The sequence below is a fragment of the Rhodamnia argentea genome, chromosome 3 (assembly GCF_020921035.1).
Source record: "Rhodamnia argentea isolate NSW1041297 chromosome 3, ASM2092103v1, whole genome shotgun sequence".
Lineage (NCBI taxonomy): Eukaryota > Viridiplantae > Streptophyta > Magnoliopsida > Myrtales > Myrtaceae > Rhodamnia > Rhodamnia argentea.
In genome coordinates, this window is record NC_063152.1 from 29849283 (window position 1) to 29866955 (window position 17673).

Genomic DNA, 17673 nt, shown 5'->3' on the forward strand with positions numbered 1-17673 from the left:
CTGGACCGTATATGCTGCACGTAGTGCATTGCCCTTTCATGCTTTTTTTATTTATATTTTCATATCATAAAGGAAACCTGAAAAGTGATTTCAATTTCTGCATTCTCAGTTACATGAAAAATTCCGACTAGAAGAAAAAAATTGCATAAAAAAATCATTGTAAAACATAGTGGATCATAATATAAAATTTAATAGAATCTCTGGCACTTCAAAATTATGATAACTTAAAATCTAAAAAGTGGATTCAAATTTGGATTTTCTTATTTTTGGTAAGTTAAGTTTGTCTTATTTCGCTAAGTTTGTTTTTTTTTCACCATAAAAAGACAATTATGCCCTCTGGAATCAAGGATAAAACGACGATTCATCTCGAAGCCCGCCAACAGTCTCAGCACGAGACCGAGCAAGTTCGCCGGGAAAAACCACGCCGCCGCCGCCGTAAAAACCATCCGAGATGGCCGAGAAGAGCAAGGTCCTGGTGATCGGAGGCACTGGATATATCGGAAAGTTCATCGTGGAAGCGAGTGCTAAGTCCGGTCACCCTACCTTCGCTCTCGTGAGGGAGTCCACTCTCTCCAACCCCGCCAAGGCCAACATCGTCGAAGGTTTCAAGAGCTTAGGCGTCGATCTTGTTCATGTGAGTAGCTATTCCCGCGCGATTATGTTCCTTTCCCACATTTGGTTCTGCTTCGGGAAATCGGAGCGTCGCCTGCCGTCAATCTTGTTTGTCGTTCTCAGAAATTTCTTTAGCAGTAGAATCGGAGTTGACTGTTATCCCAATCTCTAGAGAATTGGTGAAATCAGAAATCACGTCCCTCTCATTTTTCACACTGGCCGACGCATTGTCTTCTCAGCTTCGCATGTTGATCAGAGCGAGCACATTTCCAGACAAATCTCATAGAAACATCCGTATGCTATAGCTGTTTATGAGATAGCTATAGCTACGTAGCTCCCCTTTGCCGTGGAGACAAATCTTGTTGACGATTGCCGACTTTTATCGATTGTTTATTCATGTTCGTTGGTTATTTGATTCTCAGGGAGACATATACGATCAAGAGAGTCTACTGAATGCGATTAAGCAGGTTGATGTGGTAATCTCTACTGTTGGGATAGAACAACTAGAGGACCAAGACAAGATCGTTGCCGCCGTCAAAGCAGCCGGGAATATCAAGGTGGTGCTGTTTCTAATGATTTCGTCCTAGTTACTATTGTTCCTTTAGTATTTGACTGATGATTTAGGTTGTGTTAGCTTAATTCTTTTCTTCTCGCATAAGCCTCGGAACCTAAATAGAAACTTTGGAACTGTAAGGGCACAAATATACGAGGAGGAGAAAGGAAAGCGTCGTGCAAACTTGTCCAACACAAAGTAGGATTTTGATTTCTCTTGTTTCTGTAACCCAATCAGCAAGAAGTCCAAAATTGACTTTCCCTTTCTAAGTTTTCTTCTCTGACCAAGTGCACTTGCAGCAACGAAGAAGGAGCTTCCATGGGTGACTAAACTCCTTCTTTCTTTTGACAAGTTGAAGAATCCCCTGTACACAACCACCACATGCCACTGCCCTTAGTTGGAATAGGAATCAAAATTCAACTAGGATTTTTCTTGGAGATTGAAAGAAAATCAATCTCATTATTTCTAGCAGTAAGTGCACCTTGTTCTCCTTGTGAGGTTCGCTTTGATGAAGTGGGATGGATTGACTTATTTTATCTATAGAGTTAACTTCTTTTTTCATCTGAAATGGTCATGACTTTCTGTAGAATTCATCAGTGAAATTCGACGATGACTATTTCAAATCCAAGTATAGCACAGTGTGGGCTTCTGTCATCATGGATGCACAATGCACCATCTACATGCATCCATAAATGTGCGTATGTATTTACTCAGAGATTTACATCTTCACACACAAAAAGGTTCTTCGACCTCAAACTTGTTTCCTCCCCTCTCACGATCCTCGTATGGATATTGGGCTGCCCACACAAGGAGGCTTTGTTTATCCAGAACCTGTGTGGTTGGTTTTCCTCTCAGTCAGCCAAAAAACTAAAAAGTTTCAAGCACTCAATGTGGATTATAAATGCCTAGCCAGCTCTTCGATCTTGAATAGGTGGGAAACATGAACTAGTTAACCATTGAAATGGTCTTTTTCAGTAGTATTATCACTGTTGTAAATATGTATTAGTATTATCACTGTTGCAAATATGTCTATCTTACCCGACCCCATCTACTGATGTAGTACTTAGATGTTGTTGTTGCTGCTTTGGGTGGTTGGCTGTCAATGATGAGTGGAACTCAGCAGGCTCACAGAAGGCAAGGGACTTACCTGATGTTTTACTACCTAAGAAAGTGTCCAAGCAAGTAGCATGTTTGGATGTTATATAATTGACAAAGTTATCTGGCTGTTGTCCTAGTTCTTCTATTTTTCTAACAGCGCTTGGGATTGAATTTGCTTAATTGCTGAAATTGTTGATTGACTTATAATCTGTTTTTTGTCACTCTGTTGTCGTAAGATATTTAAAAAAAAACATGAAATTCAGTCTCATATCGGATTTTTTTTTTTTTTTGTTGCTAGGACTCATATAAGTTTATTTATTTATTGGTCAAAAAATAAGTTATTGGATAAGGGGAATATGCTTTATTTTTTTTTTTATTCCTTTCTAATAAAAATGTTTCTTCTGATTTGATTATTTTCCTTTTAGAGATTCTTGCCTTCAGAGTTTGGACGTGATGTGGATTGTGTCCATGCTGTGGAGCCAGCAAAAGCTATGTTTGCTATCAAGGCCAAGATCCGCCGCCTTGTTGAGGCCGAGGGAATCCCTTATACCTATGTGTCTTCTAACTCTTTTGCAGGTTGGTTCCTCCCAACATTGGCACAGCCCGGGGTTACAGCTCCCCCTAGAGATAAAGTTGTCATCTTAGGGGATGGAAATACAAAAGGTAAGAAGCAATTCTGGAGATGTTGGGTCTTTGACATCCAGGAGTCTTCACCTTCTGTGACTAACTGATGATATGAAAGTGATGTGGGTTATTTTGGCACAATACTGCCTGGTCACCACACTACGAAGGTCGTCTTTATGTAATTGCTTGAGAAAAGAACATATGGATGCATTTGTCTGCCAATTGTCTGATGAATCTACTTACCGGGAGAATTCTTCCTTAAATGCGAGCCGAAAGTCACTCTAGGAAGATCAATGGCTCTGTGATATATTTATTAAGCCACATTCCAAAATTTTCCCCGTCCATATACATATACAGCGGTGTTTAACAGGGAGATTGACATCGGCACCTATACCATCAAAGCTGTGGATGATCCGAGGACCCTAAACAAACTTCTGTACATCAAACCTCCTGCCAACACCTACTCGATTAATGATCTCGTGTATTTGTGGGAGAGAAAGATCGGCAAGACCCTGGAGAGGGTTTATGTTCCAGAGGAGCAGGTTCTGAAGAACATTCAAGGTCAGGGATGCATTGCTATTAGATTTAAGCGCTTGAAATTCTCTTTTCTCTCCAAGATTTAAAGCTTCTGACGTTGATCGGCCTACTTGTCCACTCATGTTGCAGAGGCGGCATTTCCACTCAATCTGATGTTGGCCATATCCCATTCTGTTTTTGTGAAAGGAGGCCAAGCCAACGTCGAGATTGAGCCATCGTTCGGAGTGGAAGCTTCCGAGCTCTACCCCGATGTCAAATACACCGCCGTGGATCAGTATCTTGATCAGATCATCTGATTCTTGAAGCTGAGTGTGCAGGGTAATTTCTCACATCAGCTTAGAACACGAGTAATATTGGATTTTGCTTCTCAGGATCTGAGTGTGAAAGGTCGCTCCCCATGTTTGTCTTTCTCCATTTTCGTATGTTATACGTTCCACATCCTCGGTGTGGGTATTGAATTGGAGCGCTCCTGATGCCCGATGCCATACGTGGTTTCCTGGTTTTAGACCAAAGATAAGTATGTGGTTTCAATTTGGGTTCAAACGAGAAAAGAGTTAAAGACATATCAAGCATCATTTCCCCTAGAACCCCTTTCCCAATCTGTATTAGCTTTCTCCTACTATGTATACGAATATCAATTGTCAAGAGGTAATTTGGGAGACTTTTTCTGTAGCATTGCTCTATATTCGTGCTAAGAAGAGGGACTAATGTCCATTTGATAAAATCCTTAGCTCATGCGATCCACGAGTGGATTTGTCCGATTTTGTGATCATGATCAACTGTCGTCGTTTTAACGTGTAGATCTTTCATATACTTTTGGCTGTTGGATCAAGTTTTGTATCTTGCTAATGAAAGGTTTGGAAAATAACCGCCCTTAGATATCCAAAGACCTCGGAAATGGACGAGCTCGTCGACGTGCAAACATTGCGGGTCTTCTTTTCTCGATGGTGGTGCAGGCGCAAATTATTACGGCACATAAATAAAAACTATCTTAAATAAAAAGTGTCGTCATAAATCTACTAAAAAAATTACTTTGGAAAAAGTACAAATTCGAAAAATACGAGGGCCTTGAAAAGAACTCTAGATTACTTAAAATGAGATATTCCGCAGGTGGAAAAAATTTGATGCCGGCATTGCCTAGTCTCCTGGACGCCCGCACAGAGGAGGAGCGTCATCAGCGTGCCTCGAATAGTTCATTGAACTGGCGTCGGCAGGGTATTAAATATGAATATTTAACTAATATTGTTGACTTGGACTAAATAGAGTCGTTGACAGCGATATGCGGGCGGTTCATTTTGTTTTTGTTGCTTTTCTTACGCAACATTCATATGAGAGTTGAATTAAGATTTACATCTAGGATTATTCGTAAATGAGTCTATTTAAATGTATTTGTTTTCTAAAATTTATTATGAAAATGTAATTAAGTTATATTATTTTTTAAAAAAATATGCTGAAAGTCCTAAAACTTATTACAAAAGTATAATCATATCCTAAAACTTTTAAAAAGTACAATCAATTCCATTAATTCCTTAATAGACTTAATTGCGCTGACTTGATAAGTTTTAGGACCTAATTGCGTTTTTTTTTAAGTTGAGACTAAATTAAACTTCTATGACAAATTTAAAGATTTTCAGTACCTTATCTTGTCCTGGAGAGAAAATGTTGGTATATTGTCTGTGTCAGTCCAGTATTATAATGTCAAACGTGTCCCTGAAATCTCTTTGTTATTGAAGATCATCTTCATACGTAGACCTCTTCAGCTTCGTTTATCTGTCTCTGTCTCTGTCTCTCTCTTCTTCATTACGTTTTTTCACGACCCTTTCTTCCCCATAGAAAATGTCTTGAGCCACCAGTTGTACTCAAACCAGTGAAGGTTCTTGGAAGCCTTCTGCGTTTGTGCACAGTTCAAGTCCGAGAGACATCCGGAAGACCAGGTCTTCCTCCTTTTCTTGGGTTGAGCTGGTGAGAATCTCTCTTTTTCGTTAAGCTCATCTCTAACAAAAATCTTCATGAGTTTTGTTGTTTGTTCTCATATGATCGTGTCTTTCTTGGGTTCTGTTGTTTAGTGTTTCACTTATTCGTTGGGATGTTAGAAGTGATTATTGTTTATGCTTGATGGTCAGTGAAGTTTCAGCTGAGGTGGTGTGCTTGGATTTGGTGAGTGGGAGTGCGGAGAATGGAAGAGCGTTATGAGCCATTGAAGGAGCTCGGCTCTGGGAATTTCGGAGTGGCGAGGTTGGTGAGAGATAGGAAGACAAAGGAGCTTCTTGCTGTCAAGTCCATAGAGAGGGGAAGCAAGGTTGAATTTTTCTCATTCCTCTTGTAGACAACAGTTTCTCGCTCTACTTGATCGTGTGTTAATTCCGCGACACCGGTTCGAGGAGATCTCTGTCTATTGATGAACCGCCGATAATGGTTGCATTGACAGTGAATCTAAGGCACCTTTAGGGAATCGTTGTGTGCTCAGCTAAGGGTAGGCTTTCTCTATAGGGTGTGGGGGAACCCAAAATTCCATGCTGATCAGCGTTCTGTATAGAACTTAAGTTTTTGTTTTGCTTCTATGAGCAGGCTCGGCAACTTTAATCGGCGGTACTCTTTTCTTGGTATTATGGCCATTGAACAGATTACTTCGTATTTCTCTAGCTTTCAAGGCAATTGTGATGTCTGCATCTTAGCTTAATGAAGAAAATCGCAAGCCGGATCTTTTATTAGATTAGGGAGTGATTGATTGTTAAGACCTCGGTTTAGTTACTACAATATCATTCTTGTAAATTTCATCTGAGATACTAGCTTATTTGCTTGAGTTCCTCCGTGTCATTTTACCAGATACATGCCATGACTAATAGTTTTGTTATCAGATTGATGAGAAAGTCCAGAGGGAGATCATCAACCACAGATCCTTGAGGCATCCAAACATTGTCAGATTTAAGGAGGTAGTGATTTAAGTTTCCATTCTGGTCACATTGCTGTGTTTTCATGCACTAATTTGAGTCTTGGAAAAGGCGGGGCGATAATCCGATCTCTTCCCGAGCAGCCAAGTGCTTTATGCATATGTTCCTAGCGAAATAGGCTTGGCTGAACTAACTTTAGGAGCCAAATCTACTGAACTTCTGCTTCTAGAAAGAGGCTAAAATGTGCAAGTGCTTTGGATGTTCAATACAGGTCCTGTTGACCCCTACTCATTTGGCTATCGTCATGGAATATGCGGCTGGTGGAGAGCTTTTCGAGAGGATATGCGCTGCAGGTCGTTTTAGCGAAGATGAGGTTTGTGCTGCCTGGTCCTTTTGAGCACAAAACGGGCTTCATCCGAATCAATTTGGTCCAAAAGAGGGTTCCATCACTTATGTTTGCATCTTTATTCTTTCATGTGACAGGCAAGATTTTTCTTTCAGCAGCTTATATCCGGAGTCAGCTATTGTCATACCATGGTTTGATTCTGCATCATTGCTCTGCTCTTTTTCCCTCGTTCTTGGTTTTAATTGTCTAATCAAAGCATAGATGCTTCTCTCTTCCAAAGTCACAATGGATTTTTCTCCTGTAGTTTCTTATGTTCATTGCAGGAAATTTGTCATCGGGACCTTAAACTGGAGAACACTCTACTCGATGGAAGTCCGATGCCTCGTCTCAAGATATGCGACTTTGGTTACTCAAAGGTCCGGTCATCTTTTTGCCAACTTCTTGCTAATCTTTGTTTCTCCTCCTCATATTCGCCTGTGATTGCTTGTGTATGTAAACTACAGTCCGGTCTGTTGCATTCTCAACCCAAATCCACGGTTGGAACGCCGGCGTACATTGCTCCAGAAGTTCTGTCGAGAAAGAAGTATGATGGCAAGGTTTGTACAATATTATTTTCCCAGTTTTTAATTGTTTCAGAGGGAGGTGCTTCTCTAAAAATTCTGGTATGCGCATAACATGTACTAGGGCATCATGCGCATAACATGTACTAGGGCATCATTCATCCTGTCAGATTTCCCAGGGATATGTGAAAATAACTAAAGCTACAAACACTAAAGTTTTGATTTTAGAATGGTTAGAAAGGAGTGTCGTCAGGTAGCTCGTAATTGACTGCAAAATAAAGCTCTTACGTCGTCAGTAATATGAACTCCCCGTCCGATAGGCATTGAATCAGTCAGGTCCAACTCAGAGCCTAATGGTCACAAGATATGCATAACTAATTGCAAATAGTTAAACTCAGTCTTGTCCAGGAATGAATCCCGACCATGTCCTATCCATAACTGCTAATGATTAAGTCTAACAATCCCATATTAGTTGTTTCATTGGGAATGTTCTGTTTCTTCTTGTTTCACTCGTGTCCTTTCATTTCTACGCGCTTCTGTGGCTTCTTCATTTTCTACATAGTCCATCGCAATCATACGAAATGATAGTCTTTCTTGCTTGACCGTAGCTGAATGCGAGAGACACGTATGACCATACCTGAAAATGGGGTCCTGCTGAGTCCGTAAAATAATCGAGTCGTCCTCTTTGTGTGATAACACTAGCCGCTGGCTGCCTCTTTTCAATAGATTGCAGATGTTTGGTCTTGCGGGGTGACACTATATGTGATGCTGGTTGGAGCATACCCGTTCGAGGATCCCGGCGATCCTAGGAATTTCCGGAAGACCATCGACGTGAGTTTGCTCTGCGCCTTAAGTGAAGTAGAAGGTGTTCCGTTGTCCCATTGGAGAAATAAGACGTATCGATTTTCACGGGTATTGACTCTCCGCTGTTCTTTTACAGAGAATAATGACTGTCCATTACTCCATACCAGACTATGTGCACGTTTCTGCAGATTGCAGGCACCTGCTTTCTCGCATATTTGTCGCCAATCCTGCCGAGGTAACCCTATCACTATTGTTCATTCCTTCATTTGCTAGGGAACTTTTTTGCTAAAACCAAAGTTAAGTTTCTCTAGTGTTCCACTCTGAAGAAGTGATTAACTTCGATTATATAAAGGAAATAGTCATGGGAACTGAAAAATAGTTCTTATAATTAGTAATTGATATTGACACTCTTCTTCCATTTCTTCATTGAAGAGGATCACTCTCCCAGAGACAAAACAGCACCCTTGGTTCCTGAAGAACTTACCAAAGGAGTTGATCGAAGGCGAGAAATCGAACTACGAATCAGAGCGGGACCAACCCGTTCAGAGCGAGGAAGAAATAATGCAGATCATACAAGAGGCGCGGACGCCGGGGCAAGGACATACAGCTGCCGGGGCGGGTGCAGCCTCAGAACCCGACCCTGATGAAGAAGCCGATCTAGAATCCGAAATCGATGTCAGCGGTGATTTTTAGCCCCCGCATGAACAGCCGTATTGAATTGATAGCACAACCTCAAGTATGTAAAGAACCAAGCCTTATGCAGCTGCAAAATAAAATTAAAAGACGAAGGAAAAAAAAGAGAGAAAGACATAAGGTATGCTGTTTCTCAAGAGTGAATAAACTAAGACACTGTGAAAAATGGAGTGAATCTCCAATCCTTTGCCGGCAAGAACTCTTTTTCAATATGACTTCTCTTCCTGTCTTGTGAAATGTGTTGCTTTCGACTCCATCTCGGCCATAGCGCACATCTCTTTCCGATAGTAGAACTCGTGCGGTGGACGTGCCCATCTCCCGAATCTCTCTTTAGGAGTCTCGGGTTGGCGCTCATCGGGACGAGTGGTAAAAGAATGTCTCTGACAACCATTAGTCATATTTTGCATCGAAGTGCTGGTGCGCACGCCATGCCGGACACTACTGGCCGAAGCAAAGTGCATCGAGTTTCTGAAGGAATTGTTTCAAAACCTTGTCGGAGATCATCACTTCAGTAAATGAAGAACCTTGCTTCAGCACAGAGAAGCCTGCGATCAAGCAGCCTTCTGTTACAATTTATTCGTATCTGATCGTAAATTTGTCGAAACGACGACAATCCGGGTCGAAGTTACCATAAAGTCCTCACATGGATCGCTTTGTTTCGTAGAAAGTCATTGTCGTTTCGCTTCTCGTCCTTGCGCATCACGAACAAAAATCTTATTCGCCACGTCACTCAAGTCAGCCTAAACATTCGGAGAGTCTGACCTTCGATTTTGCGTTGCACTTCTCTAACAGAAACTGGAAATCTCCCGCTCGTCCTCTCTCTCTGACCTTTAACGGAATTGACAGTTGGGGAAGAGAGCTACGTCGCTGGGAAAGCTTCTCCGATGGCCGGGAAGAGCAGGATACTGGTCAGCGGAGTCACCAGATACATCGGAAAGTTCGTCATAGAGGCGAGTGGCAAGTCCGGTCACCTTACCTTCGCTCTAGTGAGAGAGTCCTCCGCCTCCGACCCTCGCAAAGCCAGGATCCTCGGCCGGTTCAAGAGCTCCGGCGTCAATCTAGTCCACGTGAGTGACACGTGTGTGCGACTAATTCTCGTATTTCACAATCACAATCTGGTTTTGCCTGTTCGCCTCGGAGAAATCGAGGAGTTGGAGAGTAAATTCCGTGAGATTCGCCTTCCTCGACGTCGCAAGTCGCCTTGAATTCTGGAATCGTGGACTACGAGCAGTTTTCACGGAATTGAGTCTGCAAATACCAGCATCGGTGCTACCGCCGGGCACAAACTGATGCAAAGTGGTATCATGCCAGAAACTCGGTCTGGGATCTGGGAACGATTCGACAGGCATGAAGATACCGCCTGCCTCTAGGCATGTTCAACGGTAAGATTATCTAAGCTTGTATATCACTTTTTAGCCTGCGGCAAGGTATTAAAGTTTCAGAAATCTGCGAGATGTCTGTTTATCCTTCTCTGTTAATCTTCAGGTTGCTAAAGACAGAGTCTCTTGATGTTCGTGGGGAATCTTAATGATCGTTCTGATCTGTGCGCCTGTTGGTTTTGTGTCGTAGGGAGAGGTATACAATCAGGAGAGTCTATTGAAGGCAATAAAGCAAGGTTGTTGTGGTGATATAAACTGTTTGGCACGGAACTGTTCAAGACCCGAACCAGGATTATTGCTGCCATTAAAGAAGCTGGGAATATCAAGGTTGTTCTCATCCTCTTGAGGATTCTACAGAGTTTAGTCTCAGAAAGTTCAGTGGGTTAAATTCTTTGGCTAGGAATTTGCTCTGGTGTTTTTTAATGGGCTCTTATAGAAAGGCCTCTTCTGATTTTGATTTTGTGCCTAGCAGAGATTCTTGCCATCTGAGTCCGAGACTGATGTGGATTGCACAAGTGCTGTGGAGCCAGCAAAGAGTGCATATGTTATGAACTTGTTGAAGAGCTCTAATATGATCCATTGGCGCGCATCCAGTAGGAATTGAACCTACGAATTCGCCAATTATGAGCTGGGTGCTTTAACCATTCAGCCATATATGAGGGCCAAAACCCTCCGGATTGCTGAGGCTAAGGGAATCCCCTATACCTATGTGTGAAATAACTGTTTTGCAGGTTACCACCTCGCAGATTTGTGTCGGCCAGGTGCCACAGCTCCCCCTCAAGATAAAGTTGTCATCTTAGGGGAATGGAAACGCAAAAAGTAAGAGCAGTTCTTCAGAATGCAGATTTTATTTGGTTGAGATTTTTCTATATGTACCTTCAAATCATTGGCATTGGTGGGATATGGAGGATCAATTCCAGAATAAGCTTGAGCTACAATTCCAGATTGTCCTTTAGGTGACTGATTTGATGATATCAAAGTGCATCCTTTCCTTTGCAAATGGAGCATGCGCAGCATATTCCCAGTTTGGAAGGTCATCTACACTTTGATGATAACCTCGAGCAGTCATCTTTTGACATTTGGAAGAGGGAATGCATCTGTCATTTGTCTATTGAATATGAGAAAGTCTACGAGGTCCTGCCGGCAGTAGGGAAGACCCAATCTTTGTGAGGCGGGGGTTGCCTTCGTGACTATGGGGGAACCGACGATTGACTTCCTCTCTTTCTTCGATCACAAGTATAACTTGAACGTGACTTGAAAAGCAGCTCTACGGAGATTAGTGGCTCTTCGACATACTTGTCGGACTGATTCGAAAATGCTTCCCGTGCAGTGCTATTTAATGAGGAGGACATTGGCACCTTCACTATGAAAGCTGTAGATGATCCGAGAACCTTGAACGAAATTCTGTACGTCAAGCCTCCTGCAAATGTCTACTCACTTAAAGATCTCGTGTCTATGTGGGAGAGAAAGATCAAGAAGACCCTGGAGATGACTTATGTTTCCGGGAACCATGTTCTGAAAGGTCAGATATCTCCAGAATATTTCTAAAAACATGTATGATGAAACTTTCTCAGGAAGTTCTTATTAGTTGAGGTGTGGCCTTTTTTTTTTTTCTGATGTTGAGCATCAAATATAATTGGTCTAATTGTCTCTCCTCGTTTCAGAGGCAACACGACAGTGCAGTTGGACATTGTCGTTGCATCCCTCTGTTATAGTGAGAGGAGATCAGACCAACTTCGAATTCAAGCCGCCATTTGTGGTTGAGGCTTCTGAACTGTACCCAGATGTCAATTACACCACTGTGGATCAATACCTTGATCAGTTTGTCCGATTGTCCAAACTGCAGTTGGTAATTTCTATCATCAACTAGAATAGTAAGTAAATTAAGTCATTGCCTCCTCCAAATTCCTGGGTGGTTGCTCCTGTCGGTCATTCATGGCATGTGCATTTCAGATTGTGATAGAAGACAATGATATTATGTGGATTTGTTGCTGTGCCTGCCTTCTTAAGTTACTTTGTTGTGGGGCTATTTTTCAGTGTACTGTGAAAACTTTTAGGTAAAGGTCGTGGTGCGACCATATCACACCTTGCGGGATGGAAATTCTATCATGACAATGGGATTTCTTTTCCCCTCTTTGTGTAACTAGATTGACACGAGAGAAACCGCGGAGCAAACTCTCCAAGAATGCTGGTTTGACACTATCGCTCTGAAAGTGAGAGAATGTCTCGAACAGCCATAGTACAGTAATCTCATGGAAGTTCCGTGTTAGGCGAAAGTATACATTGCTTGCTGGACATTAGCTACTTAAGCAAGTGCGCCGCCGAGTGCTGGGCAATTCACACACCATATTGTGCAAAGTTTCAATTCATTCCTACACTGGATAGAGTTTACCAACATAGGAATTGCTTCGAAGGTTGACAAATGCAACTCCCAACAACGAAGAATCTGGCTTCCTCATGGGGTAGTTCCAATCGTCTTGATCTGTTTACACGAGTGCTGGAGAGTTGGTGAAGCCTCTTTTATCTTCTTCCGCACTTCATGATACAAAATGCTTAGTGGCCATTCCACTAATGAAGCCTCTCTTCCTTATCCCTTTGAGCATATTCTCTTTGGAGCATTATAAATACATGGGCCAAATGAAAAACAATAGGGGCTCAAACAAAAAGAGAGAGAGAGAGAGAGAGAGAGAGAGAGAGAGAGAGAGAGAGAAGTGTTGAAACATGAAGGGTACTGGTAATGTGACTAATGTCTCGTGGGTCTTGGCGTTCTTGCTCTGGCTGGTTTCAATCAATGGGGCATGGGGTCAGGGGGTGAGTCCAAGCCAGTGCCAAGACGAGATAAGAAAGGGGATCAGCACATGCATGGCTGTCGCGATGGGCCAGCCGCCCTCAGCTGCATGCTGCGCCCTCGTTCGGGTCGCCCACGCTGAGTGCGTGTGCCCGTTGGTCACGCCGGAGGTGGCCGCGATGATCGACGTCAACCGGGCCAAGAAGCTCGCCGAGGGCTGCGGGAGGAAGATCCCTCCCAACTTCAAGTGCGGAAGTAAAGAGTTCTATCTTTGACCCTCTAATCTAACTGCAACTTCTTCTTTTTTATTCTTCACGGTTAATGAATTCATCTAGAACAGTACTTCCTAATCATTCCAAAAAAAAAAAAAAATCATCATCTTCTAAGCCGTTCTTTGTCAACTGAAGTCCCCAAAATTCTCATTATGACAAAGTGAATCCTAATTCGCCCAACTTTCGTTAGGGTTTCCGACGGAATTAGGTCGGGGAAATTAAGGATGTTGCATAGGCAGGCCCCAATGTTAAATACTATGAAAATTGGATGGACCAGCTAGTTCTATGAACTGTGTACAATACAAGGACTTCGATTGAGAAAAAAAAAAAAAATCAATTTCATCTGTATAAAATCATTTTCCTTCTTTCTTACTGATTGAATCTCACTTTATATTTTCCTGGTGCATTATCTGATTGCAACCTTGCAGGCATTACCATTCCATGAAAGATCTACGAACACCCTCCCCTCTGCATCGGATGGATTGGGCATAAACGGTTGTAATGGAGCACAAAGAGAGATGACACTTGTGTACTCCATTTGGAATGATCAAATAAATAAAGGTGGTTCATACAAATGTTGCAATCCGTCGACCATGCTCTTATCTTTCCACCTTCCATAGGCAGGCAATTACATCTCGTGATCGTAAGCTCACAAATTCCACCTCCTGTGACAAACGATTTGTTTACTTTGCGAAAAATGAATGGTTTAAAAACTTTTTTAGAAAATCATCGTTTATATTACCTATAAAAATGGATGAGCGAATTTTTATTTTTATTATTATTTTTATTTAAATCATTACAGATAATGAATTATTTTTTTAAATATTTTAAGCGATAATAATCGGTGAATTTTATAATTTTTTGTTTCGCAAAATAAGCGGAGGCAAAGTATTCTTCTTTGTTTCCTGGGCAAGAAAGGCACCCCTTAAAGCAAATACTGACGGAAAGAAAGATGCTGAAACCGTCGCTACATGGGATTCATGGGAAGCTTTTTCGGCCCCTGAATCTCCGTCTCTTTGAAGAGCCCTCACCTTTGGCTGATCAGACATGCAATCTGGACCCCACCAAAGCCTCACTTTCCTCTGCTTCTCGTAGAATCGTAGGGGCCCTTTGTTCCTTATCTACGTCGGGCGTTGACTTAAGCAGCTGCGGTTCCATCTTCGTTCAGTCCATCCATGACAAATCCTCCTCAATTTCACCATTTCCGCAATAAAGAAACCGCCCACCACCACCTCCACTTCCTCAAGATCCCCTCCCTTCCGGTCAACGCCCACCCAAATCCGAATCTTGGGATCAGGGGTTCGCTCTGCGGTGCCTAACTTCAAATGGGTCGCAAGCAAAACGACGCGGAGCCCGGCCGGTACGCCACTCTGATCCTGCTCTTGATCGGAGTGATCTCATGCACTCTGGTCTACACTTTGGCGACCGTCGCGTTCGGGCCCGGTTGGGGCAATTTGAGCTGGGATCCTCTGAAACTGACCGGGGAGATCGGTTCAGGCGATACTGCGGAGGTCGAATTCGGGGTGGGGAGTGGGGAGTGTTGCAGAGGGATTGATAATTTGGAGCTCTGGGGCCCGGCGGTGAAGTGGGGCTCCGATTTCAAGTTCAATTCTTCGGTGGGGTGTTGCAGGGCTTGCAAGGCGATGTGCGGCGGGAATGACGGGCCGTGCTTGTGCGATACGTGGGTGTATTGCGGTAATAAGGAGGCGTGCGGGTCGAAATTCGGTGAGGTTAGCTGGTTTCATTTTTTGTTTGTCTTCTTGAATCTCGTGTTCTGGCTTGCGTTGGCTATTTACTGGATTTTGGTGCTCATTCAGAAGCTATGCTTTGGGAATGCATTATGGTGCAGGTTTATAATTGAGAGGCAGTGTAGTCGAACTGTTCGAAAATGCCTGTGGTAGGTGATGCAAAAGGGCGTTTTAATTTAATTGATGCTGTGCATTATGCACATAAAGATCCGACAACATGAACAAAAAAATATTTCTGAGAAGTCCAATAACGGTTGATCTAAGCCTGGTGGTGGTTGGCAGGCAGAGGAGTAGTCGCTGATGACTAGCAAAACTTTAACCATTGATGTTATCCTCTGTGGCTGCATAATGTTGGTGGTCTTAGCTTTTAATTAGACTGATGCTCTTATTTTTAATTCAAGAATATGATCATGCAAAAAACGAAGGGAAAAGTAAGTTGGCACATACTCGAAAAGTCTGCAGGACGATGTTCGATGGATAAATCAGATAATGGTTAATTTTGTTAAGCAGAGCTTATGTGCTGCACATGATGCGAGAGATGTGTTTAAATTCTCATATTTTTATCTTGACTAGTTGGTTTTGCTGAGGCTTCTATTAGATCTCAATTTTTTGTCCAGATGATGGACTTCTAAGGCTAAAGCTGTTCCTGCAATTTTTTCATGTGTTTGATACCGAGTTGTAGGTCAGAATCTAATGTCCAGCTGTCTCACTTTGCTGTTATTCTCAAGCTCTATGATTAGATGCCATTCCCAATTCATGCATATGTGTTGAGATTTGTAATCGCTTCCTTAAGTTCTGGTGTAGACATCTTTTTTCCCTCCTTTCCAGTGCAAATTACATGTCGGGTTTTATTTGAAAATGCTTTTTTCGCTCTCCAGTGCTGGTTGAAGAAACAGAAGGACTCCTTGGCTCCTGATCGTCAGGAGGCAGGACAAACAGTTATCTGGACCTCTGGCCTTGTATACGGGAAAGGAGAGGTGAATGCCCATCTACAGGATGCTCTTGAGTCTTGAAATAGTTTTTGTCATTTATCCGCAAAAGATTTAAGTTGACCTGAACTTGTCTTAGATTAGCAAGTTAGGGCCTTTCCCTGGTACTCTGTCCATAATTGTCCCATCCATTTTCAGGAAAAAGCATATTTGTGGGACAATTGCCCTGCAGCATATGATTTGTCAATGCACTTTAAGATGAAGAGTTTGGCCCTTACGATTGAGATTTGTCAACCTTGGAGTGCCCTTCATTGTCTTAGATGTTAATGCCTTAAGATTATTCAGATCAAGACTTTTCTCCGCGTCGATTTCTTTATTTCCCTTTCTCCTTTCTCAGGGAATAATTGGCTTGGAAACAGAATACGGTACCATGCATATTAAGGTAAGCCTTAATATTCTTTTGGCCACTTCTCTACTTACTATTTCTTCTTAACATGGTATAGATGATGAGGATTGTTCCTGCGGAGTGAAGCTTTATGGATAACATTGAGCTGAGCTTTCTAACAGTTTTAGATTTCCTGCAGCTTTATCCTGATTGTGCCCCGCACTCAGTTTCTTATATCCTTGAGTTGTTGGCATTGCGGCACTGTGCTGGTTGCCAATTTCATCGCGCAGAGAGTAGAGGGCAGTTTTGGGATTTGCAAGGCAATCACGTCCCAAATGTAAGGCTCGTTTACGTTCTCCCTCTTCAATCCTTGTAAACCTGATTGCAGTAGGGTGAAGCAGAATACTTCTGTGAATTCTATTAGGTCTCTGCATGTCTTTTATATATATGTTGCAGTCCTTATAGTTGAGATTTCTTGTCTATCGTTTCCTCTGCTGTCTGTGCTATATCGCGAGTTTGATTATTAACTGTTAATTTTACATTTGCCACACAGGCAATAGCTAGTTTCGTGATCAAAACGCACAGTGTTAGTTCAGTGTCTATGGTCCATCATTCTTCTCCAGTTTTCTGAATTTTGCAGTTTCTACGTCGGGGGACATTGGTTGTTTATTGATAAATAAATTCCGTGGATGGAGAGGTTACCTTAGAAACAGCTTCTTCTGAGCAGCTTTTAACCCCCATCTGGACACTTTGCCTCAGGGGACACGGTTTTCTCATGTGAAGCGTTTCTTTGCAGGCCCCATTTGGCCCTCCATTTGCGCTGATTCAAGGGACCCTAGAAGCTCAGGGAACTCCATTTAGGAAGGCCCGGAAGGAAGCTTGCCCGACCATAAAGAGGGGGACCGTTGCATGGGTCGGGTCGGGGCCCGAGTTCTTTATAAGCTTGGCGAAGCACGAAGAGTGGAGAAGGGAGTACACTGCCTTTGGTGCAGTCCTTCCTGAAGACATGAGCATCGCGGAGAGAATCGCTCAGCTCCCGACTAAACCGGAGGTTTGGAACAACATCAATGTCTCTGTGCTGGAGAAACCGGTCCCTCTGGTCTTGCGAAGGATCAAGATGAGCAACGGTGATGTCAGGGGTGAAAGCTGAATCGAAATGAAGTCGGACACAGTAGAAATGATGGTGTGTTACCAGCGGTTGCCATCTTCGGGCGTCGACAAGTTCCTTCGCACAGTGTGGAGTTGTAATCAATTCTGGCTGTCCAGGTTGGAGAAATAACAAAGCTTTATGTTCTCTCTCTCTCTCTCTCTCTCTCTCTCTCTCTCTCTCTGTGCCTCCATAGCTGCATGGACAGTTTCTTCTGAAGCGAGCTCATGAACTCAAGAGAGGCAAGAGCAAATTGCAGGTGATTCTACACTCGGAAAACTTATAAAAGCTGTGGCTCGACAACTAC

The 17673-nt window shown here is 42.7% G+C and overlaps 4 protein-coding genes and 1 pseudogene across 4 annotated transcripts; all 5 read left to right on the top strand.

The window, feature by feature from the left end:
* Positions 1–439: 439 nt before the first annotated feature.
* LOC115743218 (phenylcoumaran benzylic ether reductase Betv6-like) lies at positions 440–4068 on the top strand. Its single transcript, XM_030677942.2, has 5 exons — positions 440–634; positions 1035–1169; positions 2689–2926; positions 3245–3448; positions 3554–4068. The coding sequence occupies exons 1-5, from the start codon at positions 452–454 to the stop codon at positions 3718–3720; spliced, it is 927 nt and encodes a 308-aa protein (XP_030533802.1). The 5' UTR covers positions 440–451; the 3' UTR covers positions 3721–4068.
* A 1102-nt stretch (positions 4069–5170) lies between these two features.
* On the top strand, positions 5171–8974 carry LOC115743216 (serine/threonine-protein kinase SAPK3-like). The gene is made up of 10 exons (XM_030677937.2): positions 5171–5386; positions 5592–5723; positions 6283–6357; positions 6587–6688; positions 6799–6852; positions 6985–7077; positions 7165–7257; positions 7948–8052; positions 8162–8260; positions 8458–8974. Exons 2-10 carry the CDS (start codon positions 5601–5603, stop codon positions 8716–8718), a joined length of 1005 nt encoding a protein of 334 aa, XP_030533797.1. The 5' UTR covers positions 5171–5386; positions 5592–5600; the 3' UTR covers positions 8719–8974.
* Positions 8975–9575: 601 nt separating this feature from the next.
* Positions 9576–11967, top strand: LOC115743224 (annotated as a pseudogene).
* A 777-nt stretch (positions 11968–12744) lies between these two features.
* LOC115743172 lies at positions 12745–13790 on the top strand. The gene is made up of 2 exons (XM_030677843.2): positions 12745–13140; positions 13586–13790. Exons 1-2 carry the CDS (start codon positions 12819–12821, stop codon positions 13600–13602), a joined length of 339 nt encoding a protein of 112 aa, XP_030533703.1. The 5' UTR covers positions 12745–12818; the 3' UTR covers positions 13603–13790.
* A 475-nt stretch (positions 13791–14265) lies between these two features.
* On the top strand, positions 14266–17495 carry LOC115743196. Its single transcript, XM_030677901.2, has 5 exons — positions 14266–14887; positions 15784–15882; positions 16232–16276; positions 16419–16556; positions 17016–17495. The coding sequence occupies exons 1-5, from the start codon at positions 14483–14485 to the stop codon at positions 17367–17369; spliced, it is 1041 nt and encodes a 346-aa protein (XP_030533761.1). The 5' UTR covers positions 14266–14482; the 3' UTR covers positions 17370–17495.
* The last annotated feature ends 178 nt before the right edge of the window (positions 17496–17673 follow it).

Coding starts and splice junctions, on each gene's coding strand:
- LOC115743218 (XM_030677942.2), top strand. CDS start 452: ATGGCCGAGAAGAGCAAGGTCCTGGTGATCGGAGGCACTGGATATATC. Junction 635..1,034: donor TAGGCGTCGATCTTGTTCAT/GTGAGTAGCTAT, acceptor TTTGATTCTCAG/GGAGACATATACGATCAAGA. Junction 1,170..2,688: donor AAGCAGCCGGGAATATCAAG/GTGGTGCTGTTT, acceptor TTTTCCTTTTAG/AGATTCTTGCCTTCAGAGTT.
- LOC115743216 (XM_030677937.2), top strand. CDS start 5,601: ATGGAAGAGCGTTATGAGCCATTGAAGGAGCTCGGCTCTGGGAATTTC. Junction 5,724..6,282: donor CCATAGAGAGGGGAAGCAAG/GTTGAATTTTTC, acceptor TTTTGTTATCAG/ATTGATGAGAAAGTCCAGAG. Junction 8,053..8,161: donor ATTTCCGGAAGACCATCGAC/GTGAGTTTGCTC, acceptor GTTCTTTTACAG/AGAATAATGACTGTCCATTA.
- LOC115743172 (XM_030677843.2), top strand. CDS start 12,819: ATGAAGGGTACTGGTAATGTGACTAATGTCTCGTGGGTCTTGGCGTTC.
- LOC115743196 (XM_030677901.2), top strand. CDS start 14,483: ATGGGTCGCAAGCAAAACGACGCGGAGCCCGGCCGGTACGCCACTCTG. Junction 14,888..15,783: donor GCGGGTCGAAATTCGGTGAG/GTTAGCTGGTTT, acceptor TTCGCTCTCCAG/TGCTGGTTGAAGAAACAGAA. Junction 16,557..17,015: donor AAGGCAATCACGTCCCAAAT/GTAAGGCTCGTT, acceptor GTTTCTTTGCAG/GCCCCATTTGGCCCTCCATT.